This window comes from Pyxicephalus adspersus, chromosome Z, assembly GCF_032062135.1.
Source record: "Pyxicephalus adspersus chromosome Z, UCB_Pads_2.0, whole genome shotgun sequence".
NCBI classification, from domain to species: domain Eukaryota; kingdom Metazoa; phylum Chordata; class Amphibia; order Anura; family Pyxicephalidae; genus Pyxicephalus; species Pyxicephalus adspersus.
The window spans coordinates 44,190,613-44,212,807 of NC_092871.1; the positions used below are offsets into that span (position 1 = coordinate 44,190,613).

A 22,195-nucleotide genomic window follows, 5' to 3' on the forward strand; every position below is an offset into this window, starting at 1 on the left:
CAGACAGTGTGTGGAGGATTAACAAGATGTGAGTTCGGACTCCTTTTTTTTTTTACAAAAAAGCACGGATCTTCATGTATGTTATGGACAAAAAACACTGGATGAGTTTTGCATAATCCTATCCTGTTTTGGATGTCCTGAAACACTGTATGGGGGGTTTTGGATTTAAAGATTCTTTATTCAGTGACCAGAGAAAGTAGAAATAAATGGACATTCAATCAAAGTTTGAAATGTCAGCTGTATGTTTTGGGGATGGAAAAAATGTTTGTGGGGATGTTACCTATCCATAGAAGGAAGAAAATGCTAAAGCTCTGCACCACAAAGACATGATTTTACAGTTGAACAATGTGTTCTTCAGATCACAGCACAGACCAAACAACAGTACTGGTCACTATACAGTGACCAATCCAAACCCACAACCCCAACAAAATGGCACCTACCCTTTCTTTGGTTTCTTTATTAGAAGAAAAATAGACTGATCTTCAAAGCCTAAACTGGCTATCTCTTTTCCTAACTATGGAAGATCATTAGGTCATTCCCTATCTCTGAAGCTGATCCCCAGATTCCTTATGACAACTCACCCCCAGTGACCCCTGGACGGATGGGGAAATGAGAGGAAGGGGAGATATGGGCCTGCTATGTGCTTTACTCATGAGGCAGGATCTAGAAACTATGACCCATAGAATTGAGGGGACTGAGTTAATGAAGGACTAGAAAGAGGTGTCAGACCTCAAATCAGATGAAGGTGATACTAATGGTAACCTTACCACCCTAGAATATTCAAAGGAATAGCACCGATATTGCCTCGCCATGGTGCATCTCTGTGTCGAAGATAATGAATATCTTCTGCAGCTGCAGAAAAAACTTGTGCATCAAAGTTACTGCTTACTGGGACTCCATTCTGGTGCAGAGAGGGTTTGCATTTAGGGTTTGGTGGTAAAGCCATCTTGCTTCAACCATCAGGAACACTCCAAGCTGTACTGCTATTCAGAGGGGGGGCTCCCCATCGTGGTATATCATAATACCTGCCAGCTGGTAAAACATTGTGTTCTAAGGGTGCACATCTGAGTGTTTCATGAGGCTGTGATTAGCTAGACAGCAGCATTACTGTTAGAGCCAGTTAGAATCCCTTGAGTCTGGGTACATAAAGCATTTGTTGTTTAACATTGTTTCTACTGTTTTTTGCAAACCCCCTTTATTTTCAGTCTTTCAAATAAAGTCAGGTTGTGTCTGTTGCACTGCCATCTGTTGTCACTAAAAGTTCTGGGTGTCACCAGGTTGGATTGGAGCAGGCCCATTACAAACACAGCTAACACCAAAGGGTCCAACCCCACACATATCTTCCCATCCCTAGATCTCCTGCTGAACTTGGACATCTATGTTCTAAATGCATGCCTTTTACCTATTCCTATTCCTCATTTCATTTGTTACAAAAAACTGTATACCAATTGACAAATAACTGTATACAACATTGAGGAGGCCAGCTGCCTTTTAAATGTTCACACAGGCACAAGAAATTGCCCTTTTGTTGATATCATGACTGAACAGTACAGGAACTAAAACTGGACACACACATTGGTAACTTGTTCTGTACAATGCTTTAAACCACATTTATCTGTATTTCAACCACTGAGACTAAAGACTGACACCATGGAAAACTATGTCTGTTACAATGTATGTGCCAAACAGTGGACTGAAGGAAGTATACTTTCTACTAACACCAACAATTAAGCATTTTTCTCCAGTCTCTAAACACAGGCACTGGGTTGTTTTTTACTCCCCCTTACCACAAAGCCTGGGTCATTTGTTACTCCCATGAACTACCGACACCAGAGGTTTTCAACTCTCACTGGTCATAGTCTCTTACCTCCAAGGTCTGAAGGAGTAATTTGGCTCTTTGTTTAGAAAGGGGACAAGAGGACCACTGTTCCTGTGCTAAATTTTAAAGGAGCTTTGAGAAACCAAAGACCTGAAACACTACTTCCTTATCAGTTTTCCGTTTTTTTTGATTGATCATTTCTGGCTGAGTCAAGGCATTTTTTTTCTTACAATAATGCATCAGATGGGTTAGTGAAATTATTATACTGTAATTATGGATGGCTAGGGGTGATGTGGAACATTTGCAACTTTAAAAGTAAGCACATTTAGATCAACTATTTTTTAATAAATACCTGGAATTTACATTTAAAATATATGTAAAACAAGTCTTAACATCTTGAAAAAATTGCATAATTAGTTGATACTTTACACTATGGAGGGTCAGATAAAGTACAATAAGGTTCAAATAAGGTTACAATACACTTGCTCTAGAGCTGCTGCTTTAACCAGTGATCGTACCTTTCTGCTTGCTCACTTTACGCACAGTCATTGCCGCTTGCCTCTTCTGGTATTCTGAAATTTCAAAACCTGAAAATGAAAAAAACAACATCAAATTTACAAAACAGGATATGAGTCCTACTCATTTTTACATAAACATAAAGAAAGGACATCAAAGAAAGGACAATTTCATTCCCATTACCCCAATGTTTACAGCAAGCCTGTTCAATTTGTCATGAATCACAAAAATAACAACAATTGTAAATATTAACCATATATTAAATCAGAATATACTGTACACTGCTGGGAATAAGTAGTTACCAGTTACAAAAGTTTAGCTTTCATTGGAAGTTAAACAGAATGGATGGATGCCCACTTTCAGCCATTGATCTTCCTAATGGAGATTTTGTACTTATGCTTAAACTGAACCTTCAGTTTAAATTAGCGAAATGCGTTCCAGGTACATCAAAACCTAAAATGTGGAAAATCTTACAAATTGTTTTCTAACAACATCTAAACATGTTACAGTCCAAGCAAAGTCAAGCTATTGCTATAGCTCTGCAACCAGCAAAGCTCATGCATCCTGCTGATTGGAGTGCTTTGGCTCAGAGGGTGTTGGGGACCCCTGCAAAAAGGTCATGGCTGTTCTGTTGAGAGTAAAGACCCATCTCTAGAGCATGATGGCAAGAAACAGACTCTTGTACTCAGGAAGTAATTGCTTTCCATTACAATTTGAAAAAAAAAGTTTTGATCTTAATATATCTTATATCCAAGATATCTTGGATAATATAGGTGTCCATGGGATAATATAGATAACAGGAAGATGTACTGTAAATTAGGTGTGGTTCCTATAGCTGAACTTCAAACAGCTAAGTATACAGATAAAAGACATACAGGTTTGCTGTTTTACCTGCCAAAATAATTGTAATTTTGTGCATCCAATTCTGAAAATGATATTGCTTTGTCACAAAACATAGCCTGGTCTGGCAGGACAGAGCACTTGATTATTCAACTGCTACAGCTTAGTAACACATACAGGTCTTTTTCCTCCCTCGAGCCTGTGACTGAACAGTGAAATAAGATGCAGCATATTGATGAGCTTATCTTTATATTGCTCTTTTCTCTGCACCTATCAGAATGGTCCTTGTTAGCACATGAGCAGTGAAGCACAGCCTATTAGCTTCCTGTACTGTTTTTCCATCGTCAGACTGAGTATTACTGTACAGAAGATTCCAAGCTTCTGACACCAGGACAAACTCAGATAATTGCACTTTTTTAATTCTTACAAAAATGCTAATGCTCATCATAAAGACCATTACCTCTTTGGGATTCATTGAAGTCTACACAGAAAGAGGTACAAAAAAAAAGGAGAATGGTTACAAGAAAAATTTGGATGCTGCCAGTACATCTTAAAATTGATTTTGATTGACTCATATCTCGTTCTCATGTTTTAAATTTATTGTTCCTTCCAGATCAAAATTCTGACTTCTGTTGATGCATGTTTGTCCTGGTTCTGTCCAAAGTCTGTCAGAGGAAAAGCACGATAACCAAACAGCTAAAGTTTGCAGAGAGAACTTACCAAGGCCATTAGCAATCAATACCATACGTTTTACCCATTGCCCCTACATTCATATGTACTTTCAGTGTAATTTGACTTTTATAATTTGTTCCTTATTTAATGCGTATGTCTATTTTTAACAGTGCCCTTACCAATCTTCTCATCTTCCTGCACCATCTTCCTCTCTTCCCTAAAGGCACGCAGCCACCTTAGCTTCTCTTCTAGCTTTTTAGCGAAGTAAAGGTGCATCTCTTCTGTCTCCTTGTTATGCAGTTTAAAGGCATTCTTCACACTGACATTAAAGTCCTCATCCCGTCCATCATCCACTTCTATAACTTCATATTTGTCCATATCTAGGCGGCCTTTATAATAAAGGATGTCTCTCCGAATCAAGTCCTGTTGAGAGAACAATAAACAAATTACGTGTGATAATAAACAAATTTATGTGATAAAACATATTAATTATTACAGACAGGCCAAAAAAAGGGCTCATAAGCCCAATAATAACAAATACAACAGTAACACAAAAACTGAATGATGTAACATTAAAGCATACTTTTAATTAAAAGTGTAATAATACTTTTTATCTTCTTTTCCCCAAATCTTAACATCTTTATTTGACTACACAGATAATTATTTTAAGCTACATGATTCAAAGAAGTGTATATAGTTGGTTTAAATAAAGAGCAATATAAATAACCAACTATAAAAAAAGATCTTTCAGCCATTGAATTTTCCATTTTATATATAATGTCTAAAATACCAAATAGTAGAGCTCTCGTCATACATTGATCAAACTGATTATACAATTTCTGTACAATATTTAAATTTACCAAACTATATAATGGTAATACCTAACCAGGTTTTTAGAGCTTTATCTTGCATTGGTAGACTGTAAAGACTGTAAATATTTAGATTGTAATGTATAGTGTGAGGAAGAGATGTGATGGGTCAAATAACTTTATGTTATTTTTTTTCATTGAATGACTAGGTTAAAAAATACCATACCCTGCTAATAACATACCCACTATTTTGTACCTAACCTAATAGTAATATTATGTTTTGCTACGTCGAAGCCATCTTTTGTAGTGTTTCAGCTTATAGCTTGTTGTTAATTTCTTGTTACCCTTACCCAAAGTAACAACATGGTTAAACAAATGATTGGCCTCAGAATGGGAAAACTACAGAAAGACACTGACATCTATACAAAAATCAGCCATTATTGTGTGCGCTCTAACTCAATCCGGTTACCAGGATTCTATAATTTTTGGTGTCTTGTGTCTAAGAACATATAATGGCTCTATTTTTCTGTGTGTAAATGCCAGTAAAATGATGGCCCGATTCTCCTAAATACAGTACATTTTTGACATTATGTCAATGAAATTAACACAGGTAGGCTAATATAATTATTTTTAAAGTGAATCTAAGAATTTATGTTGTATAAAGTATTATTTAATTTGCACTTTCAAACTCAAGAAAAAACAAAATTTTACAGCAGATTTATGAAGTTGTGGTTTGATAAGTATTTACAAAAAAACCTACTGTTCCCTCTGCAGGAGGGACAGCTGGCTGTTCATTTCTTGCTTTTAGCTATAGAGTCATGATTACTGAGCGGATGATCCAAAGGACACTTCATGGATAAGCAAAAAACACTACAATACTGATGCCCTTGGCCTCAGTGAAATGTCACTCCCCATGGGGGTGTACACTGTGCACTGTGTCAGTAGCTTCTAAGAATTAGTGCAACAGGATGTGAAATTCCAGCTGCTATTCTATGCAGGAAAAAAAGCTGTAATAAAAAGAATTCACTTAGCTAGGAAGATCTGGAAAGTGAAAACTGAAAACATTTGGAGCATATCCAAATGGTTGCAAGAGACCATCTGGAAAAGAGGCTTCTGTGGTCCAAACACAGACAGGACGCAGAAGGTTCCATCCCGATATAGCAAGGTGGCTAATTAAATTATAGCAAGGTGGGTTATAAGCAACAAATAAATCAACATTTAGACAACATTAAAATCATGCATTAGCCAATGCTGGATGGAACACTGCTGTTCATGAAAAATTTCTTCAAAGAAATCTGATGTGTTATAGCACCTTAAAAATATACTATGCAGCTAAGATGGTAATAGCGAAGGCTACTCCGACCATAGCTCAGGTTGAAAATAAAATGTCCTGGTTCCTGGTCAATGAAAAACTGAAGCTATGCTTACGGATGCCATGTCCCATTTCTGTAAAGTTTGGTCGCCCTGGATAAAATACTTTATGGGATCAAACATGTTTATCGCTTTGAGGGTCCTGTCCTGCGACACAATAGTTTTTCATTATGTAATGACTAGTTCCCCAGTCCGTACCCTCTCCTAACCCCCAACCCTTTTGGGTCATCCCTTCTATTTCTCTTTTTCTTCTCTTTCCTACTTTTTTCCTCTCCTATAGTTATCAGCTGAAATAGGTTGAACTACAACGTTATCTCAGGGTGACTTCAGGTGGTTGTCCCATCAGCAGAAGGGGTGGGGGCCGCTTTAGACTAGGGGGATCCCCCACTCCCCCAATTGTAATTATTTTCCAAGGACTATAGCCTGAATTAAAGAAGAATCTATGAACTTTGGTTTTTGAATGATTAAAGGGACCACTCTGTGAGGGTGTGAGGGTGGCCCTAAGCAGTCATCGTTTTTGTTATGATTGGACATTGGACTTATTGTATTTTCTGCACTAACCCATTAGTCTCATCCTAATAAATGTTGGTTTGTTATGTTGTAACTTATTGATAAGTTGTAATTTATTGAAAAAAAAAGTATACTATGCAAAATACATTGTAATAGGCATACCTGCATATTAAACCAAACATCCAAACAGATAATCCAGTGGATGCAACCAATACTATTCGCAGGGCCATCTCTAAATCTCAACATACTAGGAACCTTAAAAACTACAGCAGCAGAACACCACAGAGGGTTCTACTACTGTCAGCCAAGAACAGGAAAATTAGTGCTTAAAAAGAATTGCTGATTTAGATAAATCTTGATCTTCGTTGTGACATATAGATAGTAGTCAGAATTTAGTACATAGCATTGGCCCTCTCTCTCCATCCTGTCTTGTGTCAACAATTCAAAATCGTATTAGTTCTCACAATCTTTCTTTGGAATACATTATAACCCCTGTCTACCTAAGCTTGTCTACTTTCTTCCTAAACTACAGTCTTAAAATGAACCTATGCCCAAACTATGGACATTTTGGGGTTTACATATTCTTATCAAGCAGTAAATAATCTTTAGAGCAAGTTCCCAGGCACCACGGAACAAATAATTCTCTAAGTCAGGCATGGGCAAACTACGGCCTATTAGGCTTTTTTATCCGGCCTGTTGAACTCTCTCTACTTCAGCGGCCCTGCTGAAGTAGATCCGCGGTTTGCGGCTCTGGCCGGTGCCCCCCCCCCCCCCCCCGAGCGGTGCCAGCAGAAGGACCGCGCTGGGGGGCTGCACCTGCCAAAGCCATGGACAAAGTGACACCTGTCTCAGCGCTCTATCTGATCCTGGCCCGGCCCCCTTGCCAAAGTTTAGAACCCATTATGGCCCACTACCATCTTGAAGAGTATCTGCTCTGTGTTTATATTACAAATTAGAAAAGCTATCTACCCAAAAGACTGTTGGGGCATGCTTTTTTTTTGAGCCAACCTGTACTCCAGGTCCTACTTATCTGTATGAGTTGTATAACTGATATCTAGTCCCTTTTTGTCAGACATTGTTTTTGCTCTAACCCTGAAGTTTCGTTGTAGTCTGTTATCAGTCTCCTACATTCAAAAAGTCCCCATAAACCCGGATATGGTTTTAACAGTTTGCTGCATTAAACAAAACAGTGCCTTTTAATTGTCTTGCCTTGCTATACCAATTCCACTTCCTCAACTTACTTTATTATAAAATCACTATGTAGAGTTCTAATTCAAACAACCCATATAGTGCCTTCATTTAAAAAAACATGCTTAATCAAAAATAAAGAAAAATAAATATGCTAGCTAAACTGCATGTCACTTTCTACTACAATCTGTTTAAACAGTAGGAATGAATGGAACACTCCATGCTGCTCATTAAGCTTCCCATGTTGTACATACTGTAGGTGTAATTAATGGGGTTCATATCGGCCTTAATCGTGCATTGTGGAATGCTGGCATAAACATTAAGAATGTTTATCTGATAAATACAAACACAATAACACTGCTTTGCCAGTTTAATCCCATAATGTTTCCTTTATGGTCTTTAAGGTATTTAAAATTACAAAGAAGTATAATACATAAACTGCACTGTATCTCTATAATGAATAAATAAGTACACAGTGAAATATATAATTATTTACATTTCTTGAAAGAATCATTATTTAAATCTGGTATAAAACATGTTTCAGTGTGAAATCTTGGCCTAAAGATGAATTTGATTAACATTTCTGGAAAATTGAGTTACTGGAACTAAAAGTGTCCATAAACAGTAAAAGGACAGTTTTGCTAAAGTTACAGGCTGCACCCTGCACCAGCTGCTTCTTCATGCTGCTAGTCAATGAAACAAATAAAAGTGTTTCAATGCTAAGCAGTGACTGGAGTTCATAATGTATCCTGTGCTTTGAGACACTACTTTCAGGGACTGGCAGTCAGTTGTCCATTTAACCCACTGTGTGAACAAATAACAAAGGGGAACACTGGACAGGCCAAAACAGAAATTTATACAGGAAAAAGTCCATGACAATTTGTCAAATTACTTTCACACCCCTTGAAAACTGAAAAACAATGCTACTGTAAGTTGAAACAAATTACAAACTGTATTCAGAAAATGAAATGGTTTTATGGACAATTACAAATGATATATAGGAATATTAGGTTGTATTTTAAACATTAAATAGTTTTCAATACAATTTGGTAATAGTTGATTGCCACAGACATTCCTGGGTAATATCCATGATATTCTAAAAAATAATATATAATGTAAGAACTTACATAGTTTACATAGTTTCTATCAGCCAACTGATTTACAAACACATATTTAGAAATGTTCACCTTTTTACAAAGAACCAATTGGTGATCAAATAGAAAGAATACTCTCTGTTGCTGGCGTCCATACGGCTGGTAGATCCACTGCATCTCTCCAGTGTAGATAAGTTCGGAGCTTCTGTCTAGGATATCCTCTCCCTATTAAATGCAGATACAGGTTAATTAAAGTAAATTAATTTGGATTGCTGTCTATTCAATGCATAGTTTATTATTAGTAAAGGTGATGTGCACCTAGAAGAGATTTTTTAAGGAAGAAGGGAAGAAGAAGGACTTTGGTAGTGACAGCTCTAAATTCTTTATACCTCTGTAGACCTCCCTGCTTTTTTTGATAATGTTAAAAAAGATACTAAAATCCTTACCATGGGTGACAAAGGGGAATATTTGGGAACCAAAGTGCAGAGTCCCAGTAACATACCATAAACTAGGGGATTACTTATCATTTAGATCATTGAATGCCATAATATTACTTGAACTACGTACCCATATCCTAATAATTACAAAATGCATACAAAGTGAAAAAGCATGTTAGCTTGTTGTAAACATTTTAACAGAACATAGCATTGGAAAGCAACAAACAACACTTCATGTTGGTAGGTATTGTAGATCTACAGGTCTCAACAGAATGGTGCAGAAGGAGTGTGTTGGAATTTGGACTGTAACCCTATTGATCTACATATACTTGGCTACCACCAAAGAGGTAGTTGCATCAACGCCTTGCAAGTAACAGCTTGGTAAATATAAAGAACTAAACCATTAGAAAAATTTGATTGCTAATAACACTGTTCAGAGGCACATTGTATAAAAGGGAGTTGTTTACTTGTGGAGTGGGTGCAGTAATTCCGATTTAGTGAGTGGCAGAGCTGTGTTCTAATTAGGGACTCACAGACTGATTAGCACTGCAGGCAAGGGGGAGATCAGACGGGAGAGAAAGTAAAAGCAACATCCACCAGGCTCCCTTTTTGATGCTTTCTGTTGTTTGAAAACCCTGTTGTAGTCTCTGACTTTATTTTCCTCAAGAGATTTGCTGATCAAGCTGGCCCTGTCTCCAGAACAGCATCTTAACGGCACGATGCACGGTTTTCAGCCCAGCGTTTGATGTGAGAAGGCATGAAAAAAAGGGCTTTTAAATGTGAGTTTCAATGCCTTGCTGGAGAATCTGAACACACATGAAAGCATCCAAGTTGACAGTTATGTAGGCAGTTGTTCTATTATGCACAAAACCGGTTAACCTTTTTGCTGCTGGAAATGGTAAGGCCCTTGACTAGTTATTGATCTTGCTGCTTGATGCAAAAATGCCCCAGGGACTATAAGGTGAATAATTTTTAAATATACAGCATGGGAAGATCTTTAACACTATTTCATTGCCCATCATTAAAAAAAAGACTTCACTAAGAAACTATCCTGAAGTCACATACATTACAGCCACATAACACAGCGTTAACGTAATCAGTCTGTGAAAAGGCAACCAATAAAGAACACCCATTGCACTTGTTCCTGCAGCAGAGTATTCAATTTGGTTTCAATTAGATTTTTCTGTGTCTCTCAGCTGCCAGTCATTGCTCCCTATCAGCTCTGCAATGGATTATATGGGGTTCACTGAAGCACACAGCTGTGTCTTTAGAGGGGACTGGCTCAGTCAGATAATAGATGCATCAGGGAACACGTCATGAAAACAAGCCTAGCTATGTTTGGGTCTTCCAAGGAGAAAATGCTTCTATGTTGGTTGTTGTATTAACCCCTGTAACTAGAGGTAAGTAGAAAACAAAACAGAGTAATTTTTATGTGTGCTAAGAAAGCAGGTGTATTTTTACACCACAAACTAAAAAAATTGCCTTTGTATTCCTGGAATTAATTGCTGTAATTTCACTTGCTTAACAGTTACAAATTGAGACAATTAACCAAGAGCGGGTGCCCTCTTTAAAAGATGGGGACAAGCTTGCCAGTGCAGCAGTCTGTCATTGGATGATCACAAGCATGGATACTTTTTGTGATCTGAGGTCAGAATAGATAACATCTAAGCTGGAATCAGATTTGATTGGAACTAGCCAACTACCTTTCCCTTTCTTTTTTCCCTCTTTCTTATCCCCTTTATTCTTCCCCTTTCACCCCCATCCAATGTTTCACACACTATTCCCTGTTTCACACAGTTTAATAGTCTATTATTAAATCCTTGTATATAAATGCATACACATGTAATCCTTACCTTACCACTAGATATGTTCCAATATGATATAAAAAACATTTTGAACAGCTATTTAGTTCTATATTACTCAATTATTATAATTATGAAAAAGATATCTTTATTTGTTTGTAATGGTTAGGAAAAAATGCACCAAACACAAAATAATATTGTTGGTGTTATTTACATCTTTTGAATGACAGAGAGGAAAGTCATCCTCTTTTTTCACATAAGGCTGTTACTTATAGTTAAATAAAAAAGGAAAGTGAAGGTATGACCTCTGAAATGAGAGAGACCTATAATTCAACAGTATGAATATCAATCAGGAGCTCCACTGCTAGTGCAGGTGACAGCCACCTATCGGGGTCACCTCTGTTCTCCAACTCAGTACAATGAAAACTAATCATCTCAGAACTGATAAATATCCATTTTCTCCAATCGATTTACTGCTGGCTTCAATGGCATCTTAAAAAATGCTTCAAATTTCACATAACTCATAAGGAATAATGATTCAAGCCAGACTGTCCTATAAAAATGTTTTTACTAGAAAATAGCTTTTCTCTAACCCTACAGTATGATATATTTTAAACTGGCTTGAAAACGCAACAAAAAAAAAAAACATAGGATTTCGAGAATCATGGATGTGATCCTAAATTCACTTTTGCATTGAGAGGGAGAGCGAGAGAGACACACACACCTAGGGAAAATAACATGATAATCTCTACATAATACCAATAATCCTACTAACAAGTAAAACTTTTTATTTTACAAACCTCCCAGTCAAGGACCGATGCTTGCCATTGTGCAATTTTGTCAATATTTTCCAGTCTCCTCTTTCGTTCATTGATCTGTTGGGTGACGTTCCTCATGACAGCAAGAGCAGCTGCCACATACCTGTAATCACTGAGGATACAAAAACAAAACGTTTTCAGGAGGGAGCAGAGATGTACAACATTTTTAGTAGAATCTATTTCCCGTTCTTTTGACAGCAGTACTGTTTTGTTTCTTATCCTTGTATCAGTGGGAGAAAAGGTAAAGGTAAATCCCCCCAGTACATTGACTCTAGTTTAGGGTTTTAATGATGATACACCAGAATTACAAACTAAAAAAATTGGGTGATGGTCATACATGACCACCTTCCCAGACATGCACACTTTTGACCTTTTTTCTCGCTCCAATGTCAGTTCTAACCTGCTACGTTGCTTTGAAGGTAGGTCTGAAACTGTGATAGAGGAAACCGGCCTTATCAAAGAGACACTGAAACATGAGTACCCGAACATTGCACTAGTAGTTGTCCAGAAGATCTTCCAGAAAAGTCAAAGGTGCACATCAATAATGTTTATGCAACTTGCAGATTAGCTGAGCTCTCATCTTTTGTCACTACCTTACCTGCCAGTGTAAGTGTTATATAGTGTTAGCCAAAAATATGTAAGTGGAATTCATGCCACCAAAAGTAAGCATAAACTCAATGAGGCCAAACATGGCTATGGCAAGCCCACTCCAACAGCCTTAAAGCCACACTTAGATGAAAAATGGACCATTTAGGTATCCCCCTTTGGGAAACGATGAATGCGTCCACAAATCAAAAATCCTTATTATGTTAAACAGATATTGAAAAATAACAGTAACAGACATCAGTTACAAAGGCCCCTAAAGTTGTACTTGTTAACCAGTGACATCACTGGTTAGTCAGCAAAGGTGGTCAACCTAGTAAAGCAACTATCTGATGGGTAAAATTTGAGTGATGGATTTGGTCAAATTTAGAAAGTAAGTAAGAGCCACCGCTCCTTATCACTTTTGTCAGGTCAGAACAAAAATAAATATGTACAAACTCAAAGAAACTACAGAAAACATGTGGTGCAATTATTTTTCCTTTGCTTTGAACTAAAAACATATCGGTAGCTTTGGATTATGGCACAACTTTGCTCTCCATGGTATTAAAAAGGCTACTTCATTTGACTCTAGCTGAGTTCATCATACAACAATAAAGCCTATTATGCTATATGCCTTTATAATAAGAGTTGCCTCTGGATCCCACTGTGAACCAATGATTTAAGGTGATATCTAAAACTTATACCATACAAACCACCAACAATACCAGAAACTTAGTTAAATGAGTTAAAGTTAGCTTAAGAACAAACCCTGATGATGTTTCTGTTGACACAACATGAGAGATTGGAGCATGCATTATTATACCAAAGTTCCCAACAGAACCATCTCAGAGACATATGATTCTATACATAGTACAGTATTAAAGTAGTACAGTAAAGAAAGTATGGTCAGTTTTTGCTTTCAAAAAAGAAACATCTAGTAAATAATCTTCCAATATTTAGGAGGATTAGCAGTCTTACAGTGTGTGGGATGTGCAGAAGACTGTGTGATTCAGCTGAGCTTCCGCTCAAGGCAAATCACAGGCATAGACATTAATCACCAAAATAGGTTATATTTTCTCTTTGTGTTTATATACTCTGGTTTCTCTTATAAGTAATTCCCTTATAGGTCCACTACTACACAGAACTACACAGATGAAGGTGCATATGTCAAGTTGGACTAATCCCAAAAATCCCAAAACTTTCAATATTGTTGGTTTGTTGTATTTGACTATATACTAAATACTTCATCTATTTCATGTTTAAATTCTCCTTTGGGAAGCGCAAGAGAAAGCTGGGGCCTACCTGGTAAGATATATTGGTGCCCAATAAGTCAGGTTTGTCTGTGTATTGTGCCATTAATCAGGTGTTTTCGTCTGTCTTTTGAACTTTACCACAGATAATTTTGGTAGAATCACATGTGAAGTATTACAGAAATTACAGATAGACTCATAAAGCTGCCAGGGAAGACATCTTTTGTCTTTTAACCTGTACCCCAGAAATGGTAGGTTGAACCAGATATGCTGCCAGAGAAGACAGCGATCGTCATCTAAACTGCACCAAAAAATGTTATGTAGAATCAGACATGCTGCCAAGAACAAAATACAACATATTTCCTTTGTCTCAGGTAAAAAATAAATACATATCTGTGGGCAGAGAAGGTGAATTGGTAATTTCTTTACACAGTACATATTAAATTCTGTACCAAGAAATGTTGTGCTGTTTAGAGGAGACAAAAAGAAAAAAGAAGATATATCTTGAATTTATGGGGAATCCTCTGTAACTTGGAACAGCACCAGTATTCCCCAGGCACCAGTCCCCCAATCTTCACTGCAGTCTTCGCCATTAGTGAAGCCCGCTCAGTCTCAGGAGATTGGTTGCCTGGGGTTGGGCTGGCAGCAGACCAGGAGCCCAAACATAAAGCAGTGCCAGGATTCCAATTGATAAGTCCAGAATTCAGAGCCAGAAACCATAACAGATAGGTGCTTTGGTCAGATAATGCCAGACATGATCTGGCAAACTGACCTACTCCCCTTCCTCGTTTGGGCATCGAATTGTTCCGATGCCCAAGACTTGCAAAAACCGAGCTACCCAGCTCAGATACTAGGCAAGTGAAGGTGGCTTCTCGAGGGGGTTGGAGGAATATAGGAAATCTCCACCCTTAGGAGGAGTTAGGCAAAATACCTAATAATTCCTCTGCTCTACGTGAATGTGCACCTGCAGGATAATCCACGCAGGCACTCTTCTAACAAGCTAAAGTATGTGCAAACCAACTAAGGGCGGAAGTAACCATACTACCGCCTGGTTCTAGACGACTACGTGTGCGCATTCATCGGCGTACGAGCATGAGCTGTTTTGAGTTGAGTACTTTCAAAAAGTAAGGACAGAAGCATGCTTGGTTTCCCCGAAAATCACACCAGCCTAACCCTTATAAGAACGGGATGCCGACGATACCAGTCATTTTGTGACTGGCTGCCGATAGGGATGAGCGAACACCTGAAAGTTCAGGTTCGCCGGGTTCGGCTGAACTTCAGCTCAAAGTTCGGGTTCAGGACCCGAACTTGACCCGAACTTTAACCCGAACCCCATTGAAGTCTATGGGGACCCGAACTTTGGGCACTAAAATGTCTGTAAAATAGTCATAGTAAGGGCTAGAGGGCTGCAAAAGGAAGCAAAATAGGGGACAATTGCCCTGCAAACAAAATGTGGATAGGGAAACTACATAAAATACATAGAATAGAAAAAAAATAAAAAATAATAATCCTGAACTAGGAGGCGGAGGTCAAAGTGGAGTAGGAGGTTGAGGAGGTGGTGGACGTGGCGGTGTAGGTAGAAGCAGGGGTGGAGGAGGAGGAGGAGGTAGCCAACATTGTTTTTGTTGTGTGTGTGTGTGTGTGTGGTTTTTTTTTTTTTTTTTTTTATAAATATGGGAAGACCCCAAAACAATGGGAAATAGAAAAGAGAATGCAAAGTGAAAGTGCGCTGGAGTATAACAATGGCTGCGTGCGGCCGGTATACTTGTCCGGCAAGTATACAGCACAAGGCACGGACAAGTCCTGTGGGATCCATGCCTGGTTCATTTTAATGAACGTGAGCTTGTCCACATTGGCTGTGGACAGGCAGCTGCGCTTTTCTGTGATTACCCCCCTTGCCGTGCTAAACACACGTTCGGACAATACACTGGCTGCAGAGCAGGCCAGCACCTCCAACGCGTAAAGGGCAAGCTCAGGCCATTTGCCCAATTTGGAGACCCAGAAGTTGGATGGGGCAGACCCATCAGTCAGTACGTGTACTTACTTGTTCTACCCTGTTGCTGAAATGTTGCCTCCTGCTAAGAAGTTCCGTATCAGCTGGTATTGCTGGTTGTTGTGGCATGCTGACAAAGCTTTTCCACATTTCGGCCATGCTAACCCTCCCTTCTGAGGTGCTGGCAGTGCCCCAGCTTTCTCCTCCTCTGCCTTCGCCTTGTGCTTGTACTGAGCCCCTGCTGTCAGGTGGGAATGCTATCAGCAGCGCGTCTACCATCATGCACTTGTACTCACACATCTTCCGATCACGCTCTAGTGATGGAATTAAGGATGGCACATTGTTCTTGTAGCGGGGATCCAGCACGGTGGCCACCCAGTAATCAGCACTGGTTAGAATGTGGGCAACCCGGCGGTCATTGCGCAGGCACTGCAGCTTGTGGTCGCTCATGTGTGCCAGGCTGCCCAGAGGCAACAAAAAGCTGTCCTCTGTGGGAGGTGTATCGTCTGTGTCCTCTGTATTCCCCTAGCCACGCTCCAGTGATGCCCATGAGCTGCTTTGGGTGCCACCCTGCTGTGAACACGGTTCCTCCTCCCCCTCATCCTCCAGAACTGTGCCCTGGCTGGACAGTTGTGTACCTGGCCTCTGTTGGTGCAGTAACCCACCCTCAGAGCCACTTGTCAATGACTGGCCTCAAGGAGAAATAGAAGTAGGATAGTAACGATGGAGATGGCGTCATCCGCACTGGCCATGTTGGTGGAGTACTCAAAACAGCGCAACACAGCACAAGCATCCCGTATGGAGGCCCACTCGTTGGTGGTGAAATGGTACTGTTGCAGCTGAAACTCCACTATCGCCTGCTGCTTTTAGCAGTCACTCCAGCATGTGCAAGGTGGAGTTCCACCTTGTGGGTATGTCGCATATGAGACAGTGAGCGGGAAGGCCGAAGTTACGCTGCAGTGCAGACAGGCAGCATCAGCAGGGTGAGAACACCAAAAGCATGCACAGATGGCCCGCGCTTTCTGCAGCAGCTCTGACATATCGGGGTAATTTTTCAGGAACTTCTGCACCACGAAATTCAGCACATGCACCAGGCAAGGGATGTGCGTCAAGCTGGCTAGGCCCAGAGCTGCTACGAGATTTAATCCGTTATCGCACACCACCAGGCTGGGCTTGAGGCTCAGTGGCACCAACCACTGATTTTTCTGTTGTTCCATGCCCATCCACAGCTCCTGCGCGGTGTTGGGTTTTCCCCCAAACAGATGAGTTTTAAAACAGCCTGCTGTCGTTTCCCCATGGCTGTGCTGAAGTTGGTGGTGAAGGTGTTACGCTGACCGGATGAGGAGGTGGTAGAGGAGGAAGCGGAGAAGGAGGAGGAGGCAACAGGAGGCAAAGAGAAACGTCCTGCAATCCTCGGTGGAGGACATGCACCAAACTGCTATCCGCCTCAGGCCCAGCCACCACTGCATTTACCCAGTGTGCAGTTAGGGAGATATAACGTCCCTGCCCGTGCTTACTGGTCCACGTTTCGGTGGTTATGTGGACCTTGTTTGGGGGTAGCTCAACACTAGCTGCTGACACTCCGTCCTTCGTACTATCCACCAACGTGAGAAGTAAGTACTACTTTCTTCTACTGCTCCCTTATAAAACATTCCATCCCCTTATAATTATTTTTCTTCCTTATTAAACATACAACCATTTACTTTTACAGACTTCCATGATACCCCACGGGATTAACCCAGAAAGGTATGTTCTTCACCCACATAATTTACTTACAGGCATATAAAACAGAAATTCATACTGGGACAGTACTTTATTAGCTCTCCAGGTACGGGATAACTACAATTACTTAAGCTGAATATATAATTTACCAAGTAATACCTCTACTACAACATCTAAAACATAAGTTTTTTTTGTCCACATAGTATAGTCTTCCACAAAGCCCTAATTTTTCTACTACTCCTTATACTACTATTCTTTATTCACATCCTAATAATAATAACACTATCTAGGTTCTCCCATAGATACATGGGAAGGGGCGTATCTGATAGTAGAGGTTTTTCCAGTTGTTTTCAACACCCTAAACACTACAAGGATCAACAATTACCTTCTACTCTGATTGTATATATCACTACTATTAGGAACACCCTCATACAATACCGTCAATGTGATTTTAGAACTAAAGCCAACAATTAAATAAGTTTGATCTCTCGTATTACTCATTATATTACTCATTGAACTCACATGTTCTTTTTAATCACCATATGAATACTGACTATATTCTAATCCACCATTATTTGTGTGACCTAGAATCTAAATTACCAACCTTACTCTAAGATTTGAATATTGTGAATACCAATATTTACTTACTTACCTTATCTGTGTTTGCTAATCATCACTTACAACAAAAAGTAAGTTCTATCTTTCAATATTATTATGTATGTATATCTAAATGAATACTTTATTCTACTCATACATTTGTATACATATGATCTAATACACTCTTCTAAAAAGGTATTTTCTACCATTGTCTTTGTTGATTATACACAGTTCTGGTCTCATAATCCCCTGAGAAAGCCTCTTGGGCGAAACGCACCGGGGACTGAGACAGACTCATATATTACCAACTAGCATAGAATGTACTATGTTAGCTGAGGTTTTTTGCATTGTTGGACCTTAAGGTTAAATCAAGGTTAATTTGTTTTGAAAATATATATTGTTTTATGATCATATTTCTGCCTAAAAAAGCATGTTCTTTCCCCTCTATCTCTTTCCATATGTTATATATCAAATAATACAGGCTAGGCAACTATTAACTTCAAAACTAATGCATTGAGACCCTCCTTCTGGTAAACCATTCACTGTATGTTCATAACAGATAATCTATCCACCAGATGAAGTACACAGGGGTAAACACACAATCAATGTTGGGGTCACAGCAATAGGTTGGTCCAGGCAGCATAAACTTGCATTGTCAAAAACAGGCAAAATCAGTAACAGTAAATCAACCGAGAAACTCTCCAACAAAGATTAGCCCAGCTCAACACTACAACAGGCATTGATGAATGGGAGCAAGGAGGCTAAAAAATTCCCAGCAGCCAATGGCAGTGCAGGAAAGATTTAGGAGCTAATTGCCTCTAAAATCCCCTTAAGCTGTGCACAGCCTCACAGAGTGGTGCTGGGGATGTCGATAAAATACATAAGGCTGCCGGGGCCAGAGGGAAGCAGGGGCTGCTGGTATCTTAGTTCTCCTGGCTGCTGCAAATGACATTGCTGGACAGAATAAACCATGTTTTATACTGCGATGGCGGACAGCACGGAATTGCTGGGTAGATAAACATCTCTTAACACTTCCATTGCATGTAGACATGGGCAAACAGAAGTGATTAAAATATGAAAAATATTTCAATTTTTAATTAGGTTTAGTATGATTGTCATCATTAGTATGATGAGGTCCAGGTCCGAGGATGTGGAAATCCCCACATCCCCACAGGATCATGTGGGAATCCCTCATGGGGTTTGATATGGTACAGGAGAAATAATATTTGCTGACCCACCCGCCCCCCTTATCCTTTCTCTTTTTTCCTGGCCACCCAGGTTTCATGTTTCAATAGGCGTTTAGTTAAATTTAAGGGAACCTTCATTCTTTCTCTTACCTTCCAAATCTTAGTAAAACTCAAATATTTATTGGTACGCGACCCTCCAGAAGTCCCAGGCTCCCCATATCTTTTAGTTTAATCTTTATTGGTTTGCCTAAAAAAGTCAAAATTCAAGAATATTCTACTATAGACCTCAACAGAATTCGCCACAAACTTCAGGATTTGCCAAATGCATGACAAAACAAGCCTGGGCTAATTCGCCTATCCTTATTCCAAAACACAAATTGCACCCCACCCTGTTTTCCCGACATTCACCTCACAAGTGGTGCAGCAACAACTGGTAAAGCACAGAACAAACCTGACCATAAAAATACCAGAACAAAATTATTCTGCACATCCACCTATTCATGACTGGAGAATGAAGGGTGGCTCATGGGTGATAGAAAGCAAAAAGAAGAAGGGTTGAAATCCAGTAGTATATGTGGCCTATGCACCTAATACACTGGCATTTTCAAGTTATTTATTAAAAATAATTTTAATGGAACAAGCAGCTGCAAGAATCAGGAGTTTTCATTTTAAAATTTTACCAGTTGCAAAATATAATAGAGCAGGAGCTTACAGATACAACAGTGCATAGTTCTCCTCAGTTTTTGGGGTGCGGGCCGTCCACCTTCCGTGATTTTTCCGCCCGGCACATTTTTAGCAGCGTGTGTGTGTATGTGCGCGCTGCACACCACATTCCTCAGCCTTACAGCTCCCTGTGTATAAGCCTTCATATCCCTCTAAATTGTCATAATGTCATAATGATTTGAAATTTTCAGGATGCACGGGGAACACTTATAGTTAGCACCATTCACAATTTCAGCACCCCAGCTTTTACAAATTTCATGATATGGGGATCAGAAATTGTAAAATCCTGTAAAAATACAACATTGGGGTTGCAGTAGTAAAAGCAAGTGTGCCTAGAAGTCCTAAATTAAAATGCAATTTGGGGACCTTCAGGGCCACTTACATAGAAAGGATCACAAATCCATAACTGTCATACTTTGTTACCCTGTCTGCTTCTCTTCTTTGAACCCCAATTTCCCTAGAATGGTGGGGTGTACAAAGCCAAAAATGTAGGTGCAAGGGGGGGACACCTTTCAATAACCCCCACAGTAAAGTTTCATTACTATGGCAAACGCACTGCCCTGTTGTTTCTCTGGAATGGAAAGGTGTAGGAAACTGAAAATGTGTGGGGAACGTCTGTGGATAACACCCCTAAAGTTTTATCACAATGGCATCATTAGAACATCAGAAAATCTGCCCATCAAAACGAAACTGGGGTTCAGGTACTGGTAAGGTAAATCATGTGTAACAGGGCAGCGTGTTTTATTGGGCAGAGTTTATGTAATGATGCCAGATGAAAGAATGATGGAGATGAAAGTTTGGGGGTGTTAGCCACAAGTGTCCCCCACTTGCACCTATGATTCTGTTTATCTGCACCTCTCTGTTCTAGAGAAATTAGGGTTCAAGGTAGGGAAACAGACAGTTTGATGGGCAGAGGTTTTTGTGTTCTAATAATGCCATGGTAATGAAATTATAGGGGTTTATATATCTGTTCCCCACTTGCACCTACATTTTTAGTTTCCTGCACCTCCCCACTCCAGATAAATAGGGATTCAAAGAACAGAAGCAGAGGGGCAGCATAGTATCACAATTATAGTTTGGTGAAAGGTAGGTAAAATATTTGGGGGGACCCACCCCAATGCTTCTTGCTGTGTAAGTGGCCCCGGGGGTCCCTAATTTGCATTTTCAATTGCAAGGGCTCCTAGGTGCACTTTCTTATAAAACAGCAACCCAAATCTTCCAATTTCCACAAGTTCCCCATATTTTGAAATTAAAAAAAGAAATGTTGGTTATTAGTAGCTATGAGAGTCCCCTGTGTACCCTAAAAATTTTTGGTAATTACAACCAAAATTTAAGAAATCTAAAGGATTGAACACAATGAGTTGTTAGGCTGCAGAATCTGACAAGCAGACTTTGCACACACAGCTATCATACTGCGAGTTGATACATTTCACAGGCAGTTTTTGTTTTTGGCAGTGATGAGAGGAGGGCACTGGCTGTCCTGTCCCCCATCTGCGATCACATGCATGATGATCTTTGTGTTACCTATGTATAGCGCTAGGAGGTGACGTCTGAAGGTAGGCTGAATTCACACTGGCAGTAAGGTTGCATTTGCTGCGTTTACCCCTCCCTTACCTCTCGCCAGAAACCACTGCTGCTTGACAAACTGTTGGCCTGAAAAGCTCAGCACTTACCGCCTGGTACCAATCCCAGGTGCCCAGCAGTTATCACAGGTTACCAATCCCAGGTGCCCAGCAGTTATCACAGGTTACCAATCCCAGGTGCCCAGCAGTTATCACAGGTTACCAATCCCAGGTGCCAAGCAGTTGCCAAGAAGTAGTCACGCAGGAGGGGCATTTTTTTTTACTGCTAATGTGAACTAAGCCTAATTTGTTAAGCCACATTGATTACAATATTACACTACTACAAGGGATTACACAAAAAAATCATGGAACTCTACGGAGTTTGGATTAAAATACACAGCACTGGACTGTTGGGGCATAATACCAAAAAAATGGAAAAATTGTACATTGTAACAAGCCAGGCATTAGAACGTTGGAACAAAGTATAGGGGGTAGGTAGAACACTGACACAATAGCAGGGGTTACTGGATACCTATGGTATAAATAACTAGGAGCTCTAAATTTGCTGTGTCTAGCCCCGCCCACTTTTTTACCACCTGGTTACAGTTTCCCCCCACCTGGCTGAAAAAAAGTTCTGGGGAGAACACTGAAGTGCAATGCATACAGTGATAGAATCAGCAAAGGAAGAAGGTTATTGTTATCA

The 22,195-nt window shown here is 39.7% G+C and overlaps 1 protein-coding gene across 1 annotated transcript in view; it reads right to left on the reverse strand.

Moving 5' to 3' along the window:
- Positions 1–22,195, reverse strand: part of LOC140342941 (uncharacterized) — a 246,050-nt gene that overhangs the window by 12,307 nt on the left and 211,548 nt on the right. Inside the window, exons 10-13 of the mRNA XM_072429314.1 lie at positions 11,859–11,988; positions 8,913–9,044; positions 4,027–4,270; positions 2,338–2,406 (exon numbers count right to left, since the gene is read on the reverse strand). Coding sequence (XP_072285415.1) covers positions 2,338–2,406; positions 4,027–4,270; positions 8,913–9,044; positions 11,859–11,988 — 575 coding nt within the window. The remainder of the gene's footprint in view (positions 1–2,337; positions 2,407–4,026; positions 4,271–8,912; positions 9,045–11,858; positions 11,989–22,195) is intronic.